General features: G+C 45.0%; 1 protein-coding gene across 1 annotated transcript in view; it reads right to left on the reverse strand.

Moving 5' to 3' along the window:
* LOC126278191 (ATP-binding cassette sub-family G member 1-like) overlaps positions 1–26,054 on the reverse strand; it is a 330,372-nt gene that overhangs the window by 134,392 nt on the left and 169,926 nt on the right. Inside the window, exon 3 of the mRNA XM_049978105.1 lies at positions 1,588–1,705. Coding sequence (XP_049834062.1) covers positions 1,588–1,705 — 118 coding nt within the window. The remainder of the gene's footprint in view (positions 1–1,587; positions 1,706–26,054) is intronic.

Here is a 26,054-nt window from a genome sequence, read left to right on the forward strand (position 1 = left end):
CGTTTGCGTTGAGTTGTCAGTGCTAAGAGACAAGCATGAAATAACAGCTGAAATCAGTGTGGGACGTACGACGAACATATCAGCTAGGACAGTGCGGCGAAATTTGGTGTTAATGGACTACGGCAGCGGGCGACAGACGTGAAGCAAAAAATCGGTTGCAGCGCCTCTCCTGGGCTCGTGACCATAGCGGTTGTACCCTAGATGACTAGGAACCCGTGGCCTGGTCAGAGGAATTCCGATCTAAGTTGGTAAGAGGGGACGGTAGGGTTCGAATATGGCGCAGATCCCACGAAGCCATGGACTCAACTTGTTAACAAGGCACTGTGAAAGCTGGTGGTGATTCCACAATTGAGTGGGCTGTGTTTACATAGAATGGACTGGCTCCTCTGGTCGAACTGAAACAACTGAGTCCATTTGCAGCCTTTTCCAAACAATGGTGCGATTTTTATGGATGACAATTAGCCATATCGCTAGGTCACAACTGTTCCCGATTGGTTTGAAGAACATTCTGGACAGTTCGAGAAAATAATTTGGCCACCAAGATCGCCCTGCATGACTCCCGTCGAACCTTTATGGGACATAAAAATCCTACACTGGCAATAATTTCGGAATTACGGACGTCTGTAAAGGTAGCATTGCTCTATATTTCTACAGAGGACTCCCAACGACTTGCTGAGTCCATGCGACGTCGAGCTGCTGTACTACGCCGGGTAAAAAGAAGTCCGATACGATATTAGAAGCCGGTCGGGGTGGCCGAGTGATTCTAGGCGCTACAGTCTGGAACCGCGGAACCGCTACGGTCGCAGGTTTGAATCCTGCTTCGGGCATGGATGTGTGTGATGTCCTTAGGCCAGATATGTTGAAGTAGTTCTAAGTTCTAGGGGACTGATGACCTCAGAAGTTAAGGCCCATAGTGCTCAGAGCCATTTGAACCATTTGAACGACATTAGGAGGTATTCCATGATCGTTGCCACCTCTTGTAGAACTGAGACCATAATTTGCTGCCCCATTCTGAAAGCCTTTGTAAAGCACGAATTTCTTGTGTCTTAAGCTCAAATGTTTCTCAGCTGTTTCTTTATTTATTTTTTATTTTTTATGGGGAACATCTGCGCAGAATTTCATTCAAATTGACGATGGTCTGATGGACAGACTTTCCTAAAATTTGCCCACTTGATGCTGAAGGAGTGATTTACATTCGCTGACGAGATTCTGGAGAAACTCTAACGAATGAAGAATGCTTTGCTTCAAGTCGCTGAAGACTGACAAGCCACTACGAAGAGGACACAGCAGGCACAGAGCGAGGTGGCGTAGTGGTTAGCACACTGAACTCTCATGCGGGACGACGACGGTTCAAACCCGCGTCGGACCACTCTGATTTAGGTTTCCCGTGATTTCCCTAAATCGCTTCAAGCAAATGCCGGCATCATTCCTTTGAAAGGGCACAGTCGATTTCCTTCCCCAATCCCTTCCTAATCCGATGGGACCGACGATGACCTCGCTGTTTGGTCCCCTCCCGCAAATCAACCAATCATGGCAGGCAGAACATAGCGGAACTAGAATAATGAAAAGCAAGCTGGCGAGACTTACGTGTAGCCGGCGAGCACGTTCATGAGGGTGGTCTTGCCCGCACCGGATGGGCCCATGATGGCAGTCAGCTGCCCGCTCCGGCACAGACCGCTCACTTCCTTGAGCAGCGCACGGCTCTCTGCAACACACCACAATAACTCTCTCATCTCACATCCAGCAAAACAGACTTATTTTCTACTAATTACTAGCTTAAAGCTGTAAATTATCATTACTTATTCTTGTTCGAAAAAATATGGGCATGGGGAGGGGGGAGGGGGGGTGTTGGGGGAGGGGAGGATCAGCTTGTATTCAGTTAAGGAAAAGGAACACGAGACTGGATGTTTGAAAATAATGGGACAAAGGATGCTAGGAGTTAGCAGGATTACGTACATATGTTCTGTTGCGTGTATTATGTTAGGGTATAATGACTTTTCTGGAGAACAGCAATCTACTCTGTAGGAAACAGCATGGTTTCGAAAAAGACGATCGTGTGAAACCCCTATTCGTCCACGAGTCTCAGAGGGGCATAGACACGGGTTCCCAGGTAGATGCCGTCTTTCTTGACTTCAGCAAGGCGTTTCATACAGTTCCCCACAGTCGTTTAATGAACAAAGTAAGAGCATATGGACTATCAGACCAATTGTGTGATTGGATTGAAGAGTTCCTAGATAACAGAACGCAGCATGTCATTCACATTGGAGAGAAGTCTTCCGAAGTAAGAGTGATTTCAGGTGTGCCGCAGGGGAGTGTCGTAGGACCGTTGGTATTCACAATATATATAAATGACCTTGTGGATGACATCGGAAATTGACTGAGACTTCTTGCGGATGATGCTGTAGTACATCGAGAGGTTGTAACAATGGAAAATTGTACTGAAATGCAGGAGGATCTGCAGCGAATTGACGCATGGTGCAGGGAATGGCAATTGAATCTCAATGTAGACAAGTGTAACGTGCTGCGAATACATAGAAAGAAAGATCCTTTATCATTTAAATACGATATAGCAGGTCAGCAACTGGAAGCAGTTAATTCCATAAATTATCTGGGAGTAGGCATTAGGAGTGATTTAAAATGGAATGACCATATAAAATTAATCGTCGGTAAAACAGATGCCAGATTGAGATTCATTGGAAGAATCCTAAGGAAATGCAATCCGAAAACAAAGGAAGTAGGTTACAGTACGCTTGGTAGCCCACTGCTTGAATACTGCTCACCATTGTGGGGTCCGTACCAGATAGGATTGATAGAAGAGATAGAGAAGATCCAACGGAGAGCATCGCACTTCGTTACAGGATCATTTAGTAATCGCGAAAGCGTTACGGAGATGATAGATAAACTCCAGTGGAAAACTCCGCAACAGAGACGCTCAGTAGCTCGGTACGCACTTTTGTTAAAGTTTCGAGAACATATCTTCACCGAAGAGTCAAGCAGTATATTGCTCCCTCCTACGTACATCTCGCGAAGAGACTATGAGGATAAAATCAGAGAGATTAGAGCCCACACAGAGGCATACCGACAATCCTTCTTTCCAAGAAGTATACGAGACTGGAATAGAAGGGAGAACCGATAGAGGTACTCAAAGTACCCTCCGCCACACACCGTCGGGTGGCTTGCAGAGTATGGATGTAGATGTAGATGTAGAAAGCACTAGGGTGTAGGAAACCCATTGACGTTCAAAATAACCTCCAATCGTCTCGGAATGGATAAATACAGGTCCTCTACGGTTTTCACGGGAATCGTACACCACTGTTACTGCAAAATAGTGCGAAGTTCACCTAAGGATGACGGTGGTGGGTAGCGATCACGCAGCCTTCTCCCCAAGATAGACCACAAAGGCTCAACAATACTGAGATCGGGTGAATGTGGTGGCGAGGGGAGATGCAAAAATTCGTCCTCGTCCTCACAAAAGCAGTCGTGGACGTTGCCAGCTGTCTGATCAGTGGCCCTGTCGTCTTGGATCACAGCATCTCGATTGGAGAAAAAATATTGTACCATGTCACAAAGTCATTGGCAGTAATGTGACCTTGTAGAGTAACAGAGGCGGCCCACGTAATACCACAATAAGGCTGTACAAATAATCAGCGAAGTTCCACCATGTTTCCCTCTTGGGGGATAAACTCAAGAAGCTCGAAACAGTGTGCTGTTATTTTTCGTAAGAATCCTCTTCAATGAGTGACTGACACGATCACTCAACACAAACTTTCATCCGCTTTGTGACATAGCACATGATATTTTTTACGATTTCCGCGGATGCGACACAGTTCCTCTTGAAACACCCAAGACTTCGGCTCTCTTGTTTACGGCAGCACCCCTCACACGAGCATCCAATTTCGAGTACACTTAGGTCTGACAAAATGCACTCACAACTACACAGAACAGTGTTCCGAACACGACTGATACTTGTCGTTTATGGTCAAATACAGCTGCAGAAACAGCAGGCTTGGCTAGCTTCTGCATTTATGTTCAAGCATGCTTTATTCGCCGTGGTTTTCGTATTTGCCTGTTTTATTAGTTTTGTAGCCGATGTGGGAGCATCTACTAATGATGGGCAATCGTCTATCCACTACTTGAAATTATTTTAGTTTTGTGACAGTTCTGTGTCCCCACAGTATCAATTATTCTACGGGAATAAATGGAGTGCGCCATGCGTTTGTGAATTATGTAAACCTAGTTGTGTGCGTCCATGCGTATTATAATTGTTTCTGCGTTGTGTACCTGACGTGCACATAGAGAACCAAGGCGGCATTTACGTAGATACGCTGGAAACAATCTAAAAGCACTCTGGCCGAACGGAGTAGAGGACGAACTACCTCTTTCGGAATCCAACGCAGTACTCTTTAAACTACACTGTTAGGCCACGTTTTGAATGTTACACGTAAAACAAACGCCGATAAACTGCTCAACTCATTGTGCCAATTTACTAATGCAAAAACACAATAATAATTTACATCAGTTTCAATAATATTATCAACAAATTTTATATAATTTTTCAGCTTTCTTTCCACAACAAAATCTTTTCGGAAATTGTCTAAATGTAGTTTGCTGAGAGAATTACCAGACATAAAGGTTTTATTTATCGCCTTTGATGTCACCCATTCCAGGGGACAAAAATTTGAAGGGGTCAGATAAGAGAATCTAGGTGACCAGATCAAAGCTGTGTGCTGGAGTACAGACTCGTACCAGAACTTTGTCTTTTACCTGTAATAAACGAGTACAGTACAGTAAATAACAAATACCATTTTCCTTTACGGTAATCCAGTAGTATCGTGAACACACCGAAAGCACTTATCGTTCTGAACACCTTTTGCGTTTGGGGTGTAAAGTTAATGACGCTACGTCCATAACATGTATATATGAGTTTTAAGCCAATCACAACAGGAGAAAGAAATATGTACGTAAACTGCTTGGCAACTGCTAAGGAACAGATACGTTGATGGATAAGAATAATCAAAGTTAACGCTGGATGACAGGAAACACAGTATATACGTAATAAAGGAGATGGTATATTTATAACAAAAGATAGTACAGATTTCACTACATGGGAAAGTAGGATAACAGACATAACTAACGTTCATGTTTCACGCAGGTCAGACTCCCAACGCAAATGTCGATATCGGGCTCACAGTGAGGAACAGGTCCTCCTCCGGCACTAGCGCACATTTTACACCTTTTATTCGTGCTGCTGAGAATTATTCGAGGGATAATGTCGTACTTCTCTATCAAGGCGGTTTTCAGTTCTTGCATGGCTCAGGAGGGGGTGTTTGTTGTGGAACACGTCTGCCAAGAACATCCCAGGCATTCTCTGTAAGGTTTATGTCCGGAGAGTGCCCAAGCCATTCTATACGTTTACTATCTTAATTTTCCAGTGTGTTCGACATCTAGCGGTCTTGGATGGGAGGCAGTTATCGTCCAAAAACAGAAATTAGGGACTTGCCGCACCCCTAAACAGACGGATACGATCCAGAACAATCTCCCTGTAATGCCGCTGTGCTGCAATGGTACCTCGCTCAAAGATACGAGGCGGTTTTCGGCTCTGTGCATAGTGCTGCCCACAGCATAACGCCTATGCCATATCGATGATGGTCATGAACGTTCCGTGGAGTGTAACGTGCCCTGCTCTCTCTCACACTAACACTGTGGACCACTGCTGCTGACCCCAAACAACAGGCTCCCTAACATTTAACAGGCTTCCGACCATACAAAACCAGCCTGATTCAATCGCCGCAAAATCGTACTGACGGAGATACGGGTAACAGTAGCGGTTGCGATGTCTGCAGTGATTTGTCTAGGAGTGACGTACCTGTTACTTTTCGCTACTGGGGCTGTATCGATCCTTTTGAAGTGTGGTGGCAAGCTTCCACATAACGTTTCAACTTTCAGCTGCCTTCTTTAATCGCGCGATGACATTTTTGGACACATCCGTTACTGTGGCCACAGTAGTCACGTTTTGACCCTCTTCGAGCAATCCAACTGCTGGTCCACGATCGTAAGCACTCAAATAATCTTACAGACATTTTGCCGTTCCACACGCAATGTCGCACTAACCGGTACCGCAACATCCTTCGTCAGTCACCGTTTTGCCTGAGCTGTCGACTGCATGTAGTGTGTTCACGCACAGGCTTCCCTGTAGCTAACCATTTCAGTCCTATACATTTCCTTTTACTACATTGGTCGCTTATTCGAGTTGGCAATTGCTCCTTAGCCAGTGTCAGTTGTTCCTTAGCAAATGTCAAATAGTGTATATACTATAGGTCTTATAAGTGACAACTGAGAGTTTTACTTTTTTGTAGAAAAGTGCGTGTTATCAATCCTAAGCGTAATACGAGTTTCGTGTATATTTGCCCCCGTGTCTTGCAGTACTAGAAATGAGAAGATGTCCTCAGACCTCACAGCGCTAATTCTGAACAATTCGGAATAGCGTCAACAGCACTTTTGACGCCATTTCACAACACGTGACGGAACCTAAAGGCGGTGACTCAATCTGACCGCAACGTCCAGTGTAAATAAGAATTTCCGCAAACCATCCTTGCTCCGCTTCAGCAGTAAGCCATATAGGTATCGGTTTTAGAAATCAGGCGCAATCTCATAAACAGAAACTGCTTCTAAATACCTTATTTTACGAGCTCCGCATCTTCGAATCTCTACTCTTAGAATTTACACCTTAGTACTCTATTATAAAGCTGCAATCTGCATTATCCAGACGACTCATTTATTAACAATATATTGGCCGGAAAAATTGCAGCGTTACTTTTAGAAATAGGGTAAGGAATCTGTAATTCATCGCTACGTCATATTTCGTCCATCTCATTTTTTCTCATCTGCTGAGTGCGTCAGCCAGCTGATAATTTGCAGAAGCGCTAGCAAAAGTATCATTAGTGACCGGAGTCGGTGGTAGACAATTGTTATGGTTTCTTTGTTTATAAGATCAGTTTTTTTCGCCCTACACAGTCAAGTAGAATCTATCGATGGATTCCATTTCTATTTCAGTCTCTAAGTGCGTAATTCTAGAGCTTATTTTCAATAAAATGTTTGCTGTGTATTATAACATTCTGACATGACATTGCCATCTTCTCTTCGTGCTTGTAAGAATGTGCTAACTACGTTTAATAGTTGTATGAGACTTAATATCATAGTAGAAACGAAATCAGGAATAATTCGAAAGATATACGTAGGTACTAAAATTTCCAAAAAGAAAAAAATATGTTTTTATGTCAAGAGTGTTTGGACCAACAGTCTCACAACTGCCAACGAAGGATGTTTCGTAGTGTGTCTAAACACTTGATTGCCACAAAAGAATACAACTTCCAAGGTGAAGAGAAACAAATCAGTCTTTCGATATTTGCAACTGGCAGCAGCTGTGAAACAAGAAACAAAAAGAAAGCAACAAATGGGAAGGATTGCAGCTACTGGAAACAAAAAAGTACTCCTAAGTTCCTGAGCACAGAAAGCAGTCAGGGAAAACTCACGACAGTCTCTCTTCTAGGAGAAAGGATATTAAGACTGAGTCACAGTGAGTCACAAGATAGCGCTCCCGACGTGTCGATTCATGATCGGGATTGTGCAAGGAGGATGTGGGCTGTCATTTGTGGGATATGTCATTCCCACAAAATAGCCTAGAAGAAAAATGCATTAAATGCACCAATCATTTCGAACGACGTCATGAGTTCTGTACATGTATGTTTCAAACGAGCCAGTTCCTCCGCGACTGTTGTACTAATCGGCGACGTTGGTACTTTTGCGGTAGCTCTTTTATTCTAGGATTGAATCAGTGTTATTGCAATTTCGTAAAAAGATAGTATTAAGTATCTGATGTGAACTTAACACTTCATGTTCTCATTATCCATCATAGTGAATGGTGGGAACGCACCCACATGCGGTAATAACAATAAATAAAATAGCCTCAAGGTTCAGTTGTGGTTTTAAAAGTTTTATTCTATGATCGTTTTCGATAATTCAAATCTAATCTGAAAATTCAAATCTAATCTTCAGATTTACCTTAGTACACATCTAATCAACGCTACATATTAATTTCTAAGATCGCAGAAGGATGTCAACCACCCTAGTGGGGTGTAGGGGCGCGTTCCACAGTGTTGCGGACATGAAGTGTGTTCACTCGTCTTCCGTTTGACAGTCTGTTGTCATCTGCAAAATTATGATGAAAATCGTTTTGATATTTACTAAGAAACATCTGAAGATGAGAACTGAAGTCTCGAAATTTATCACGGAATTAAGCTTATTAAATCATAACGGCAGCCGGTGGATATTTTATTTATTATAATAATACTTCATGTTTTATGCTCCTTTTGAAAGATTTAGGGAGGAGAAATATGTAACATGTTTATTGAGACTGTCAACTAGGAGGTATGCGATTTGTTGTAATTTTTTATTTATGTTACGCATTGAAAACTCATGAAGTACATATCTCACATGAAATCTTCTTTCTTTGGATGAATTACTACTTTCGCCTAACAGCCTAGCCACGTTCATTTCACAAAACATCCTGATTAGTGTTAGTGTCACTAAGGCTTCACACCTCGTTAAATTTTTCTTAAAATAACAACATCCGTACATGACATAGTTACAAACAGGTTTTCATCGTTCGTGATCAGTGTAATGGAACAAGACTCATAAAACAAAAGCGTTATGCCGTTAAAATTTCGTAACTGACACAGTCAGGTGATGTAAATATTGACTCTGTCAGCCGAAACTAGTAACCCATTCAAATAAAGAAGATTTCATGTGTGATCTTGATTTCATAGGTTTTCCAGCCCTAACATAAATAAAATTTTTGCAACACTTAGTAAGACAGTGAATGGTTTAGTTTATAATATTACTTCCTTTTTGTACGGCCTAATGACTTTGTAATTGTGATTACAATAGATTTTGATGATGTTTCAAAACAATCATATAATTTACACAGTTAATGCCCGTAAAATTAACTACAACGTATGAACATAAAGCAAAACCAGGAGGAATGCGGGTAGAGTGTTCCATGTCCTCTTCCTTTAGCACTGGATTTGTTCTTCAAATATGAAAGTACTTTTAGGCGCTACGGAGGAAAGTTGGGTAGTGTATTCGCGTTCGCGAGGACTACGGTTCAAATCCCCGTCAAACTATCCAGATTTAAGTTTTTCGTGATTTCCCTAAATCACTCTAGAGCAATGCCAGGATGACTCCTTTGAAAGAACACGGTCTATTTCCTTCCCCATCATTTCTTAATCCGAACTTGTGCTCTGTCTCTCATGACTGCGCTGTCGACGGGACGTTAAACTCTAATCTTACTTCTTTCCTTTCTTCTAGCCTCTGAAAATGCCATTTATACAATTATAACAGTATTGGAGCGGACTGATTTGAGAAATCTGCTTTTTACTTGACTCCATTACGAATAAAATAAAGATAACACTTGCCCCGACAAAATAAAATGAAGATAACACTTGCCCGTGTCTATGAATATTTTCAATAACGGAAGAATTCGGAACGTGTTGTCCCCCCCCCCACCTCCCCCCACCGTGACTCATGACCAGAAGTGATGAAACATCATGTAGAACGAAGCCAATTTTTTCTCTCAAACGAGGCACTAATTGGCAGTGAGATACTATTCAGTATGATTTATTATGGCTTCTGATAAGAACGTAGCTCTTGCGAATTACCTCCTGAATTACTATTTTTCCACGAAACTGCATTTATGAACATTATTAAGGAGCTCAGTTTTTTCACAGCGACTCTTCGTTTCTTTATTGGTTGCTATTACTGTTTAACGCTCCATTGACAGTGAGTTCTTTAGCGACAAGACACACACAGGCACACGCACACAGACTCAAACACACACACACACACACACACACACAATCTCTTCTCGTAGTTTTTCACTCGCGCGAAGCAAACACATTAAAATATGATGCGTCCTGAAATGTTATCGATTAGCTGGGTCACTAACAAAGCGAGACGGATATAGCAGCACGCGCCAAAGCAGGCCACTGCTTCAGCGAGTGTCGTGGGTGTGTTTACTTTTCTTTCTGCCTTTGCAGGCCAAGGCCGCCGTCAGAAAAAAGCGTACCTCCTGCCACGGCGCGAGACTCCGGCCTCCAGTGCAGCGTGGCGGCCATTTCTGGATGCTACAGGCTATTCCTCCAGACCTACTCTGCACTGGGCTCTGCTCTTTATCAGCTTCTGTACTCGGGGCATTCAGTTCTAAGGGCTACTGTGGCCCACCCTCGGTGCATTCATCTATAGAGCTTAGATGACAATCACGTCCTTGTTTTTCACCAAGTATTACTTCCGATTAGAAAATATTTTCGTAAAATGAAGAACAAACCGCCTTCAGTCACAAGTTGCATTTATTTACTGCACTATGCATTTCGAGCCCTGGAGGCTCATCTACAGGTGCTTTTCAGTGATTTACATCAGGTTTTTTAGTTGTTTGCCTGTTGATATTACATTTTTGTGTTACAATATGGTATATTGTAGATATAAGTTTAACAGCGTTAATAATATGAAACTAACTTACAGCTTAACATTGCATGATGTCTGCTTCTGTTGTGCAGTTGGTAGACACAATACACATCTTTAATTTTGTAGTACATACTGTGATATTTACATAGTCACACATTTTTTCGCACATTGTAGTAGCAGAACGTAAACATGCCAAAGATTCTCGTTCATACAGATGTTCTACTTCTAAATATAATCGATTTTCTTGTTTCACAGAAGATAGTATGATATAGTATTACTAGTACACATGCATTATTAAAATAATTATTTGGCACCATGTTGTAGGTTGTCAGCTGTTTGTACTATTATAGATTTGATTCCTCAGGAAAAAATAAACTTTTAAAAGTGTAGAAAAAATTGTGGCTGTTAAGCTCTCTTTGTTCATTCAACAAGTTTTTGGAATATTTTTCTTTGAGTAGCATTATTTCCAACTGTTCTAATAGATTAAGGTTTTTTTACTTTTGGGTTCTGTGTGAAGTACAGTTAGGCTGTTGTGGATGTTGTCAAGCCTGTGTTTATTAATACACATGTGGTTAGCTATTGTAGATTTTTCAAAATGGTTTAGTCGAGAGGCGTCAATGTGTTCTTTATACCGTGTGTGGAAGGTTCTTCCAGTTATTCCTATATAAAATGCAGGGCAACTATTACATTGTAATTTATGTATTCCACTGTATTGTGTTATTGGCTTGTTTGTGTTCACTGTGTGAGGTAAGTGGTATCCAAATTTGTTGTTTGTGGAGAAAGATATTTTAATATTGCTTTTTTTGAATAGTTAGCTATTTTTTGTGATACTGTGCCTAAATATGGAATGCTTGTGAAGATTTGTTTTGTGTCGGTAGTTTTCTTTTCAGTGTTTTTGTGAGTGATGTTGGTCTGAATTTTTATAGATAGTTTATCATTTGATTTTACAGAGTAACCATTATTTACTGGAATTGTTTCGATAGTATTTATTTCTTGTGTGAGTGCTTTGGCTTTTAAAGGCAATGTATGTGCCCTGTTCAACATTGATCTAAATGCAGCATACTTTGGGTGTTCGGGTGGTATGAAGATTCATGTATTATGATGTCAGTGTAGGTTGGTTTTCGGTAAATGTACAAGTTATCTTCTTGTTGTTCATTCACAATTGTGAGGTCTAAGAAATTTATGGATTGATTTGTTTCATGTTCTATTGGGAACTTTATTTTATTGTAGAGTGAAACAAAAAGAAAATATTTTACCAGATTAGCACATTATGCAAGCTGTTCATGAAATTCCGCTGTCGTTTCAAAAAGTCATAGCTTCGGTACGTGACTTGTTGTAACACGGTTAGCAGGTCTCAAAATTTCTTGTCCGTTATCCTCAGTTGAAGTACAGAGAAAGAAGGGAGGAGACGGACAGTGGAAGAGGCAATGACTATCAGGTGGACAGAGAAAAGGGGAGGAGGAGGAGAAGGTGGACAGAGAAAAGGTGGGGAACACGATGGACAGAGAAAGGGAGAGGAGGAGATGGACAAAGAATGGCAGTAAAATGATATATAGAGAGAAGGGGAGGATGAGATGGAAAGAGAGAGTTGGGAACAGGATATGGACAGAGAGAGTTGGGAGGAGGGGGAGATGCAGGAGAAAGGTGGAAGAGCAGAGGGTGTAGAGGTATAGTGGGCAAGTGGAAAAGGAAGAAGGGGAGGAAGAAATGGATAGAAGAGACGAGGAGGATGTAGAAATGTGGAGGGAAGAGGAAGACGTGGTCGGAGAGAGTGGACAGAGGAAATAGCCAAAGAGGGCGGAGAATAGTAGACAGAGAGACAGAGAGAGTTGGGCAGATGAGGTAGACAGAGAGGCATATGGAGGAAGAAGCGGAAACAAAGAATGGAGAGTGGGAGATGTCTGCAACATTTGTTTCATCTACATCTACACTCCTGGAAATGGAAAAAACAACACATTGACACCGGTGTGTCAGACCCACCATACTTGCTCCGGACACTGCGAGAGGGCTGTACAAGCAATGATCACACGCACGGCACAGCGGACACACCAGGAACCGCGGTGTTGGCCGTCGAATGGCGCTAGCTGCGCAGCATTTGTGCACCGCCGCAGTCAGTGTCAGCCAGTTTGCCGTGGCATACGGAGCTCCATCGCAGTCTTTAACACTGATAGCATGCCGCGACAGCGTGGACGTGAACCGTATGTGCAGTTGACGGACTTTGAGCGAGGGCGTATAGTGGGCATGCGGGAGGCCGGGTGGACGTACCGCCGAATTGCTCAACACGTGGGGCGTGAGGTCTCCACAGTACATCGATGTTGTCGCCAGTGGTCGGCGGAAGGTGCACGTGCCCTTCGATCTGGGACCAGACCGAAGCGACGCACGGATGCACGCCAAGACCGTAGGATCCTACACAGTGCCGTAGGGGACCGCACCGCGACTTCCCAGCAAATTAGGGACACTGTTGCTCCTGGGGTATCGGCGAGGACCATTCGCAACAGTCTCCATGAAGCTGGGCTACGGTCCCGCACACCGTTAGGCCGTCTTCCGCTCACGCCCCAACATCGTGCAGCCCGCCTCCAGTGGTGTCGCGACAGGGGTGAATGGAGGGACGAATGGAGACGTGTCGTCTTCAGCGATGAGAGTCGCTTATGCCTTGGTGCCAATGATGGTCGTATGCGTGTTTGGCGCCGTGCAGGTGAGCGCCACAACCAGGACTGCATACGACCGAGGCACACAAGGCCAACACCCGGCATCATGGTGTGGGGAGCGATCTCCTACACTGGCCGTACACTTCTGGTGATCGTCGAGGGGACACTGAATAGTGCACGGTACATCCAAACCGTCATCGAACCCATCGTTCTACCATTCCTAGACCGGCAAGGGAACTTGCTGTTCCAACAGGACAATGCACGTCCGCATGTATCCCGTGCCACCCAACGTGCTCTAGAAGGTGTAAGTCAACTACCCTGGCCAGCAAGATCTCCGGATCTGTCCCCCATTGAGCATGTTTGGGACTGGATGAAGCTTCGTCTCACGCGGTCTGCACGTCCAGCACGAACGCTGGTCCAACTGAGGCGCCAGGTGGAAATGGCATGGCAAACCGTTCCACCGGACTACATCCAGCATCTCTACGATCGTCTCCATGTGAGAATAGCAGCCTGCATTGCTGCGAAAGGCGGATATACACTGTACTAGTGCCGACATTGTGCATGCTCTGTTGCCTGTGTCTATGTGCCTATGGTTCTGTCAGTGTGATCATGTGATGTATCTGACCCCAGGAATGTGTCAATAAAGTTTCCCCTTCCTGGGACAATGAATTCACGGTGTTCTTATTTCAATTTCCAGGAGTGTATATGGATACTCTGCAAATTAGATTTAAGTGCCTGGTTCAAATGGCTCTGAGCACTATGGGACTTAACTTCTGAGGACATCAGTACCCTAGAACTTAGAACTACTTAAACCGAACTAACCTAAGGACATCACACACATCCATGCCCGAGGCAGGATTCGTACCTGCGACAGTAGCGGTCGCGCGGCTCCAGACTGCAGCGCCAAAACCGCTCGGCGGCTCCGGCCGGCTTTAAGTGCCTGGCAGAGGGTTCATCGAACCACCTTCACAATTCTCTATTATTCCAATCTCGTACAGCGCGCGGAAAGAATGAACATCTATATCTTTCCGTACGAGCTCTGATTTCCCTGATTTTATCTTTGTGATCGTTCCTCCCTATGTAAGTCGGTGTCAACAAAATATTTTCGCATTCAGAGGAGGAAGTTGGTGATTGGAATTATGTAAGAAGATTCCGTCACAAGGAAAAACGCCTTTCTTTTAATGATGTCCATCCCAAATCCTGTATCATTTCTGTGACACACTGTCATGGAGAGGGGGAGATGTCTGCAATATTTGTGTCCAAGGCACATGCAAACGGAACTGCGAGGAAAAAGCTAGCCTGTTATATTTTATTAATGTAAGTATGCTTTGTTAGTATACCTGATGCACTCTCTGTCAGTGATTGGCAGAACAGACGCCATCTGATAAAAAACGCCGGAAACATAGTAGTGGACATCAATAGCTCTTTCCTCACGGCTCCGTTTGCATATAACTTTGAAACAAATATTGCAGACATCTCCCCCTCTCCATTCTTTGTTTCGGCTTCCTCCACATGCCTCTCCGTCTACCTCATCCGCCCAACTCTCTGTCTACGTTTCTCTGCCCTCTTTGACCATTTCCTCTGACCGCTCTCTCCGACCACGTCTTCCTCTTCCCCCTTCCTTTCCACACCCTCCTCCCCCCTTCTGCCCATTTCCTCTTCCCCTTCTTCCTTTTCCTTAGTGATGTTCGATGCTTGAGTCTGGGGTGAAGTCGACGTTCTAACTCACCTCAAAGGTATTCCATTGCGCTCAGTTAGGGACAGTGAGGAGGCAGACCAGTCCATTTCAGAATGTTGTTGGCCATAAGTTACTACTTTACAGATACTGTTTTATAAACCGGTGCATCGTCATGGGGGTACCAAACAGTTCCTGTATTGCTGTGCTGAACACAATGCTATAAAATGTGTTCATATCCTTCCGCATTCAGCATTTTCTTAGGCGCAGTAAGGTGACCACACTAACCACGAAAAACACCCGCACATTGTAATATCACCTCCTCTGTACTCGACTGTTAACTCTACACATGTTGACAGGTAATGTTCTCCATGCTTTCCAGCATTCGCCAAACCCAACTCAAATCCGTCCGTCAGTGTTCGAGGTTTTTCTGGTCTCGTGGTGGTGGTGGTGGTGGTAAGTTCTATGGGACCAAACTGCTGACGTCATCGGTCCCTAGCCTTACACACTACTTACTCTGACTTAAATCAACTTACGCTAAGGACAACACACACACCCATGCCCGAGGGACGACTCAAACCTTCACGGAGGGAGCCGTGCGAACCGTGGCAAGATGCCCAAGACCGAGCGGCTACCCTGCACTGCTGTTTCGTCTCGGTTTAGCTGTGGTTTTGTTCCTTTGCAATTCCATTTCACAGTCACAGCACCACCAGTCGACCAGAGCAACTAAGGGTTGAAATGTCCTTGAGGAATATGTTTCTCAGGTGACATCCAGTGACTAGCCCACGTTCAAAGTTATTGTGTCTCCTGACCGATCCACTCTGCTGTTATTGTTTTTCTACTGACAACACCACGCTGCTCACACCTATTACTTTCCCCTCTTTGGGGAAGTGTGCGGGGGAGTTTGTAGCCTTGCGGCTTTTACTCACCTGTGTACTTGTGTGTGTGATTATGTCTGTACTTTTTGGTGTCTGTGAAATGTGACGATTGTTCTGTGTGTGTCTGGTACTTGCCTGAGGTTTGGCGAGATAATTGTGGTTATTTGGGTAGGAGCAGGATTTGGGAAGGGATGTTGGGATTTTCTCTTCGACTTAGTCGTCGAAGATCGTCATGGGGCGATTGTGCTTATCGCGGGACATGTCATACCGACCTAGGGAGTGGATGAGGGCGTTTCCCGACCTGGAAGAACCTTCATTGAAGGCCCTTGCCAGGTCTTGAAAACGCTCTTACAGGAGTGGGGTTTCAGCAACGGCATGCAAATCGTCAATGGGGAATCCGAGAGGTAGACGCAGTGCCCTCCTGAGGGCGCGTTCTGTAGCCTCTGGAGTTTGTCCAGGTGCTGCTTCGCCGCGTATCCCCAGACAGGACACGCGTATTCCATGACTGGCCGGATCAGGGCCTGGTATACGTTCACTCCTACTGAGTAGGGAAGGGAGCTGGATGAGTTGAGGAATGGGTATAGGATGGACATTCTGGCGCAGACCTTCCTGTGGACCTCGTCTATGTGGGGTTTTCAAGTAAGGCGAGATTCCAAGGTTACGCCAAGATACTTGGCGGTTCTACGCCAGGGGAGTTGGGTTCCATTTAGGTGAAGGTGGAGGGGGTGGGGGGGGGGGGGCCGTTGAGGAGGTTCGAGCCTCCGAGCCTACGGGTAATCAGCATAGCCTGCGTCTTTTCGGAGTTGATGGTGATTCGCCAGCGACGGGCCCAAGTTTCTGTGTCATCTAAAACCCTTTGTAGCCTACGGATGACCAGGTCCTTGTTCGCATTCCTTGTGTAGAAGGCGGTATCGTCAGCGTACTGTGCGGTGTGCACCAGGGGGGCCGTTGGTGTGTCCGCAGTGTACAGACTGTACAAAACGGGCCCCATGACCGATCCCTAAGGCACCCCAGTACGAATACGCCTCTTGGTGGAGGTGGCTGTTTCCACTTTGACAGAGAAAGTTCTATTCGAGAGATAGCTTGTGATCTGCTTAACTATGCTCCCAGGGAACCCTTGTGTGTACAACTTATAGAGTAGCCCTCTATGCCATACTGAGTCAAAGGCTTTGGCTACATCTAGTAGCACTATCCCGCAGTAGCCTCTGTGGTTGAAGCCCTCTGTTGCTGCTTCGACCACTCTCATGATCTGTTGTGGGGCAGGGCGGTTCTGCCGCAATCCGAATTGGAAATTCGGCAGAAGTTGCTCTCTGGTAATATGTTCCTGTATGGGTCTTAGCAGGAGGCGCTCATAAATCTTGCTGAGAGTTGGCAAGAGGCTAATCGGCCTGTAGTGCTGCGGTAATAGAGGGTCTTTCCCTGGTTTGTGTATCGCGACCACTTCCGCGTGTTTCCAGCAAGCTGGGAACTCGCGGGTACGAGTAATCTCGTTGAAGACGTTCGCGAGGTGTTCGATCACCGTGGGTGGGAGGTTTCTGACCAACTGGTTGGTGACACTGTCATGTCCTGGCGCCTTTTTGAACGGGAGAGACCTAATTACTTTTGCCACGTCTTCAGGGGCAAAAACTGTGGGCTCATCTTCTGGGCCCTCCTCAGCCCTGAGGAAGACAGCCAGTTGACGACGGACCACTCTTTCATGCTCATCATCCTGGGGTTCTGCCGCTTGGAACTACTTCTCGAAACTGTCGGCGAGGGCATTGGCCTTTTCAGCATGGCTGTAGGCTAGACCCCGCTCGCCGTGCAATGGCGACATCCTAGCGCGTCTTTTTGTGAATTGTTTGGTTGCTTGCCAAAGTGTGTGATCGTCTACTTTGAGGGCTGTGAGGCGGTTTTGCCATTGCTGGTTTCTCTGCTCATTGAACGCTACCTTCAACTCTCTCTGTAAGCGATTGAGCAGCCTCCTTGTGGCCTGGTTTCTGGTTATCTTCCACTCTTTTGCCACTCTGTTCTTATGTCGAATTTGAGCTAGCAAGTGTTCCGGGAGCTGTATTTGCGGCGGCGGGCCATCCCATTGTGGAGGGGTGGTCTTTCTGCTGCCTGGAGGATGGTACCTGTTAGGTCTTGTAGCGCTTGTTCTGCTCTTTCGGCAGTAGGTGGCTCCCAGTTTGTACGTTTGTAAGACGTCTGGTACCGTGGGAATGCTACCCATTCTCCCACTTCGACCTCTAGAATCACTGGGTTGTGGTTGGAGGACATTCTGTTGATTGTCCTCGCAGTCACAAACCCCGTAATCCTCCTGGTGAGAGCTATGTCTAACACGTCTGGCCTGCCTCCATTTTTTTGGAAAATGTGTGGGCTCGACCGGACCCCATGTTTCGAAATGGTGGTTGCGCGCTAATTGTTGGAATCTGGCGCCTGCTCTGGAGGTTACTCTAGAATTCCAGTCAGGATGTTTGGCATTGAAGTCGCCCCCTATTACGAGTTTGCCTTCAATTTGCCCTAGAGTAGCTATGTCTCCCGCATCTATCTGGTCTTGTGGGGGTCAGTAAATTGCAACGATTGTTAGGGGTCCAGTGGCAGTGGCCACTTCCACCGCCACCTCTTCGATTTTATTGGTAGCTGGTAAGAATACCTGGTGGTGGGGGATCCCTCTTTTTATGTATATGGCCACTCCTCCGCCTAGGGTCGGCCTGTCTTTGCGGTAGCTAACGTAGTTGGGAACTGTCACTTTTATTCCCGGTTTTAGGTGGGTTTCCCCCATCATGCATATGTCGATGGAGAACTCCTTCATGAGTTCCCTGAACCCGACCTCTTGGTTAACAATGCCGTCTGCGTTAAAGACGCACATTGTCAGGCCTTGGATGTTTGGTCGTCTATCCGTGATGGGGTTTTGAAACTACTGAGGAAGTCGCAGAGGGGAGCGACTGCTGGACTGCTGCCTGAAGGGCAACGAGGATCTGTGTGTTCTGCTTCTGGGCTTCCCTGAAGTCCCTCATCATTTCCGTGACGAGGCTCATGGTCTGCACCATGACGCCTAACAACTGATCCGTGGGGGGGGGGGGGGGGGGGGGGGGGGGGACTGTGTGTGGGGTTCCCTGACAATACCAAACCCCCGCCTCCTTTTATACTGACGGTCTGCTCCTCGTGACATTAGTGGTCCTCATTTCGTAGGGCTGTCCAGATAGTTTCCAGTAGGTACTGTACGTACTGTTCAGCAGCGCGGAGTGGCCGCGGCGTTTGAGACGCCAAGTCACGGATTGCGCGGCCACTTCCTCCGGAGGTTCGAGTCCTCCTTCGGGCATGGGTTTGTGTGCTGTCCTCAGCGTAACTTAGTTTAAGTTGTGTCTAAGTCTAGGGACCGATGACGTCAGCAGTTTGATCCCTTAGGAATTCACACACATTCAACATTTTTATTTTGTACTGTTCACATGTATTTGTACATACGATATAATTTCCTTACATCTATCGAGAAATGTCGCGCAGTAGATAGCACACTGGAATCGCAATGGGGAGGAGCCTCTGTCCAGCTACCCACTTTCGAGTTTTCCATGATTTCCTTAAATTTCTTACGACAAAGGCCAAAACGGTTCCTCTGAAAAGAACATGACTGATTTTGTTCCCTCCCTTGTGAAATCCTAGGTTGTACTACTTCCCTAATAATCCTGTCAATCAGATGTTAAACCGAAATCTTTCTTTCTTCTATGTTTATGAGCAATGTGGAACATTGTAGAATCCTACTTCTAAGTTGTAAATGTGGGGTCAGTTGAGGTCGAGGATGAATGAATCGATCTCATTCTTTCCTAGCGTTTTTTTCCGTCGCACAGATTACGCTCCTTTCATTATTTTGAAAATGTATTTTGTCTTAATTCTGAGGCCGAATTTCATTCATATCGCAACAGTAGTCGGTTAGCCTTAACCTAAGAGGGGTATGTCGTGTGCGACATCTATTTGTGAATCATGTAGGCTTTGTTTTCTATGTTGTATCTTAGCTATTTGCGTATCGTAGATTCTGAGCCGAAGATTGGGGACCAGCCCAAACTTTTCCTAAAGTAATGTGGAAAAACCGCATAAAAACTACACAAGGGCTGATTGTACTAGACCAAAGGTCGTTATCCGCCTCGTGGATTCTATTCGGGTCTAGAGCACCTCCCAGTTTCGCAAGACGACGTGGTAACTGCATCAATATTAAAGCAAAACTAAGCAAGCTGTTCTCTTGGGGCCGGTCCGAGTGGCCGAGCGGTTCTAGGCGCTACAGCCTGGAACCGCGTGACCGTTGCGGCCGCAGGTTCAAATCCTGCCTCGGGCATGGATGTGTGTGATGTCCTTAGGTTTAGTTAAGTAAGCTAAGTTCTAAAGGACTGACGACCTCAGATGTTAAATCCCGTAGTGCTCAGAGTCATTTGAAACATTTTTTGACATTTCCGATGTCCAATTTTAGTTGAATCACTTTAGCATTCATTTATGACCTGAGAAACCATAAGCGAACGTAATTCAGTTTCATACGTGGAGGTGAGAGAGGTCGGTAGAAGGAGGTGTGGGCGTTGTAGTCAGGTGGCTTAATCAGGTCGTTTAAGTTTGTCCACAAACAGAACAGAAATACTGTAGTTGTACATTTAATATATTGTCTCCATATTCCCATTACTGTAAGTTTAACTCGTGTCAACATGTAATTTCAAGTAAATTCAGCCTAATTACGCGAAGTCTTCAGCATGTAAGTGAATGACGCAGTTGCATTTCGCTCTTTTAGTTCAATGTGTACCTGTTTCCTACCTTATTTGACAATAACGTACATTTTAGATCCAATCTCTTTCAGAATTTTGAAGTTGTTTTTCCTGTTGTTTAACACAGATTTTGTGGTGTTTCATATCTAGTGTAACAGCTTTTCCAAGAAAGATAATGTGATTAGCCAAGTTCATTCACATGTTAGATAAATGAAACACCAGCAAATAGGAGACTGGGACCATAAAATTAGATAGTAGCAAACCCTACAATATAGCGCACTTTCATAACGTAATACAAAACGCATCTTACTGAAAATCCCATGGCTAACATCTGCGTTTTTCAGAACTAATCTCCTTTCTTCTTCGTGAGCTCATCATTTCATTTATAATGAATGGATGTACGTGTGACACAAATGGGAAAAAGAAATGGACGTGATGGAAATGCACCATTATGATTCTGATACTAATATCAGATTAAATGCGTAACATTAGTTTTGGAATTACCAGTTTTTAATGAGTGACTATTTCTATCTTAAATGGAATTCTATAGCAGAAGCACGTAGTAACTGATACTAAAACAAGAATATTTTAAAAATGGCATAAATAAATTTGGTTCACAAGCCCGGACAAGCTTCAGAAGTTCGGCAGTGACAAGAAAAGTTTTAAAAAAGATGTATGTTTAAAATTAAAATACTGCCTTTAATCAACAGAAGCAACTACAAGCGGTATGGACATGCCAAAAGCACGGAAGAAGAAAAGCTTCCAAAATGTGTAACGCACTAGATACAGAACAGAAGAAGAAAAATGAAGCAAACAACACAAAACCAGGATTCAGGTAAATAGCTAATTTATCCACGAAGAAATACAGCAACCAGCCGTTTTCATATTAATTCATTAAATTCTTGGTGCGTGTCGGGATTTCATCCAACTTCACTTGGCGTTAATAAGTTTATATGTTCGTCAGTACACAATATTACGCCCTGAACGCTGCAGCTTACCTGTTCAAAATAATACAATCCTTTTAGCTACCATGTTTCCTGAGTTGTATATTTTCCCTTAGTTAACAATTAGGTGCACTAATTTTTATTCTGTAACTTTTAGATCTTTTTCGAATTTGGGTGCATATGTGTATCGTACTACGTCAACTGAAGATAGTTCAAAATGGCTCTGAGCACTATGGGACATAACTTCTGAGGTCATCAGTCCCCTACAACTACTTAAACCTAACTAACCTAAGGACATCACACACAGCCATGCCCGAGGCCGGATTCGAACCTGCGACCGTAGCGCTCGCGCGGTTCCAGACTGAAGCGTCTAGAAACGCTCGGCCACGGCGGACGACCAACGGAAGATGGCATAAATAAAGTTCTATAAGAAGTGGTTAGTTGCCACATTTCTTCAAGTAAATCAGGAAATTCAGTCGTTATTGGAAGAGGAGAATGTTCCTCTAAAGTTGTGCAGAAATTGAGAAGAAAGAAGAAAAAGAATTAGAGACATTGTAACCATAGGTCACGGTAAAATCTGCAAACATTTTACCTTGTTTTACAAATGCTTTTACAAAAAAAAAAGTTATAACGTAATAATTCCGCTGAAACTACGAGGGTTGCCCAGAAAGCAATCCACCACATTTTTTTTCTTCCATAGGTCTTTATTGAACACAATGAGAATTACACACACGAAAGAATGGTGTTTTATCTACACACCGTATTTTTCAACGTAATCTCAGTGCTGTTCTATGGCCTTCCTACAGCGCGAAACAAGAGCGTGTGTGCCCTATCGGTACCAATCCTTGTCCTTGTGTTGGAGCCACTGCTTCACTGTGCGAATCACGTCCTCATCGTCCTCAAAATGTTTTCCACTAATGGCATCCTTTAATGGCCCAAAACAATGGAAGTCCGAGGGGGCAAGGTCAGGTGTGACAGTTCTGGATGGTCTCCCCGACCGCTGCAAATCGTGGAGCTTCGACGAACCGCGTTCTGATGACCTCACCCTCCGTGCCCAGCGACTAACTGTACTTCTGTCGACAGCAGAAGCTCCATAGACTTTACACAAGGGTTTGTGAATATTCCCCACAGTTTCTTTCTGTACAGTGAGAAATTCAATGACGGCACGTTGCTTATAACATACATCACCTACAGACCCCATTTTGAAACTGTCCTGCAGCTACGCTATCCGTCGGAAGTGTCGGAAACTTGGCGCGCTCACTCAGGAGATACATACGTAATGTTCCGCAATCATTGCATGACTTTCTGGGCAACCCTCGTACACCTTTAAGTAAGCTCGACAGTCACCCCAATTTACACGAACGGATGAACCGTTAGGCCTTTACAGATGGCGCAGCGATCGAGTCACATGCTAAACTGTTCAAGCACTGCCTCTACGTGACCATAAGGAAGTAGCAATCATTAAGACATTTTTTTTCAAGGGGACGTTGTACAGAAACATGGATAATGTAAGGTCATGACAGAGTGGTCGAAAGGGGCAATTGTGTTTGGCTATGCCCATGGCCATACAGTGTGTGAATTTTCTGGGTTTGCTGTTTAACGTGTCTGCAAGTAGTGGAGTAACTAACACTCGTGGCCACAAAATACACCACAACTGTGGTCGGAAAAATATCCTGACTGAGAAGGATCGGAGGGGCGTTTCACGGCTTGTGAACGAAAATCGCTTCCAACCCCAACCCCAACACGAATTGCTACAGGCAGCCAGTAAAAAGACCATCATCTCCACCTAGTAGCGAGAGAACATTGCGGCGAGAACGAGCCGTCGTAGTGCAACAACTCGACGTGGCATGGACTTAACAAACGTTGGAACCCCCTGGCAGAAATATTGAGCCATGATGTTGTTCGTCCATAAATGTTCGATGGGAATCATGTCGGGTGATCTGCGTAAACAAACCATTCGCTCGAATTGTCCAGAATGTCCTTTAAACAAATCACGAACAATTTTGGGGCAGTGACACGGCGCATCGTCATCCATAAAAATTCCGTCGTTGTTTGTGAACATGACGTCCATGAATGGCTGCAATTGTTCACCAAGTAGCCAAACATCCAGAGGATCCAGTCCATTCCGTGTAAACACAGTCCACACCATTATGGCCTACCGCCAGCCTGCACAATGCTTTGTTGACAACTTGGGTCTGTGGCTTCGTGAAGCCTGAGCCACATTCGTACGCTACCGTCAGTTCTTACCAACTGAAATCAGGGCTGATCTGACCAGTTCACGGTTTTCAAGGCGTCTAGGGTCCAACCGATATAGGCTCATGTAGAGGCGGTGCGGGCGATGTCATGCTTGTTAGCAAAGGTACCCGCGTCTGTCGTCTGCTGCCATATCCCATTAACGCCAAATTGCGCCGCACTGTCCTAACGGAATGTTCTTCGTAGGTCGCACATCGATTTCTGCCATTATTTTACGTGGTGTTGCTTGTCTGTTAGCACAGACAACTTTAAGTAAACGCCGCTGCTTTCGGTCGTTTAGTCTAGGACGACGGCCACCGTCTTATCTGTGGTAAGAGGTAATGCCTGAAATTTGATATTCTGGGCACAATCTGCACACCGTGGACCTCGGAATATTGAATTCCCTAACTATTTCCGAAATGGAATGTCCCTTGCGTCTTGCTCCAACCATGTTTCCACGTTCAAAGCCTGTTCGTTCCCGTCGTGCAGCCATAATCATATCGGAAACCTTTCCACATGAATCACCTACGTACAAATGACAGATCCGCCAATGCACTGCCGTTTTATACCTTGTGTACGCGATGCTACCGCCATCTGTATATGTGCATATCGCTATCGCATGACCCTTGTCACCACAGTGTAAAGCTACGCGTTTTCAGTTAGCTAAAAATCATCGAATGTGGACAGGAGCTGACTAGTGGAAAGTAATGCGATCTGGTGATCACGTTTTTGCCCGTATTCAAACGAGGCACATCGTCGAATGCATCGAGGCCCAAATGCAGCATTTCATCCTGAATCTGTACAAGGTCAGGTTCAAGTATTGGTTTCAGGTAGTGGGTTAAAACTGTATAATTATTAAGATTTCGAAAATAAAGATATAAGGTCAGGTTCAAGCCGGAGGCGGGTCTCTGATGTTTTGGGGACACTTTTCTTATCATGGATTGGGTCCGCTCGCTGAGTTGACCACTAACATGAACCAGTATGTTTACAATGAAGTGCCAAAGATACTGGTATAGGCACACATATCCAAATACAGAGATATGTAAACAGGCAGAATACGGCGCTGCGGTTGGCAACGCCTATACACGCGTAAGAAAATTATGCGGTGCAGTTGTTAGATCGGTAACTGGTGCTACAATGGCAGATTATCAAGGTTGAAGTGGTTTTGAACGTGTTTTTATAGTCGGCGCGGAAGCGATTGGACACTGCATCTCCGTGGCCACCAAACTCCCAGGTCATAAACAGTATTGGGAATACGTGGGATGCCTTCTAACGTGCTGTTCAGAAGAGATTTCCTCTCTCTCATACTCTTACGGATTTACGGACAGCCCTGCAGGATTCATGGTATCAACTCCCTCCAGCACTACTTCAGACGTTAGTCAAGTGTTGCGGCGCTTCTACGTGCTCGCGGTGGCCCTACACGATATTGGGCAGGTGTACCAGTTTCTTTAGCTCTTCAGTGCATAAACGTTCAAAATGAACAGGTGTTCATTATTCCTGATGAATATGCTACTGGTATTACTATTTTTTAAGACGGCAACTGCAGAGTTTATCAGCCTGGAAGAATATGTCGCTGGTTTTCGGAACATGCTGTCAGCCTATTACATCTTGATTCTTCAGCAGAATCATCAGTCTAGAACCACAAAGAAAATCTGTGGGAGATTCTGGAACAGCGCGGGTAAAACTCCGAGATCAGCATACTCGAAATTTAGAGGAATTTCGCAATCACATCGTTAGCGAGAGGCTTAACCTTGATGCAACGTTCCTGCACAAGCGTGTGAATTCAGTTCCTGATCGTATGCAGGCGGCTATCAAGTCCAGCGGCGGAGTTACACATGTTAAATGATGCTTGTACTGTAATGATTTCTCAAAGAATGACTAAGTTTTTCTCTTATGAGCTTCTTTACTTGCTTATGTGTATGTATTAATTAACTTTTAATCGCGTTTTGTACTTATATTAAGATGGCGTGTCTAATGTCACCGTAAAAATTATCTGTCAGTAAACTAACAACCAAGCCAGCTTCTTCTTCCCCCACACACACCGTTGCAGAACGCTACCAGTCGCCTCTCCGCTATGTGTTCCACTTGGCATGCGGCGCGCGCACCGGCTGTGTGTGTTTGCAGGCTGCATATCCCGAGGAGAGAGCGAGGTGAGGCAGGTTTCCCCACAGCTCGGTTTCTTTGTGGCGATCAGCTGGTGGCCAGCTTGCTGTGCGTCACAAGGCCGCCAGGCAGCCAGCTGTTGTCGACTGACTCACGGCCAGCGCTAGCAGGAAGAGCCGCGCGATAGCTACTGCCATGGGAACCGAACTCGCGCTTCCCGTAAGCCCTCACGAGACAGTTTCTTTGTTTGCCGAGGAAACATCGGATCGCTTTTGCGGGAGCGATGCTATGTACTGCTGGCAAAAAAAAAAAGACATTCAGTTCCACATACACTT

Source organism: Schistocerca gregaria, chromosome 6 (assembly GCF_023897955.1).
Source record: "Schistocerca gregaria isolate iqSchGreg1 chromosome 6, iqSchGreg1.2, whole genome shotgun sequence".
Classification (NCBI taxonomy): Eukaryota; Metazoa; Arthropoda; class Insecta; order Orthoptera; family Acrididae; genus Schistocerca; species Schistocerca gregaria.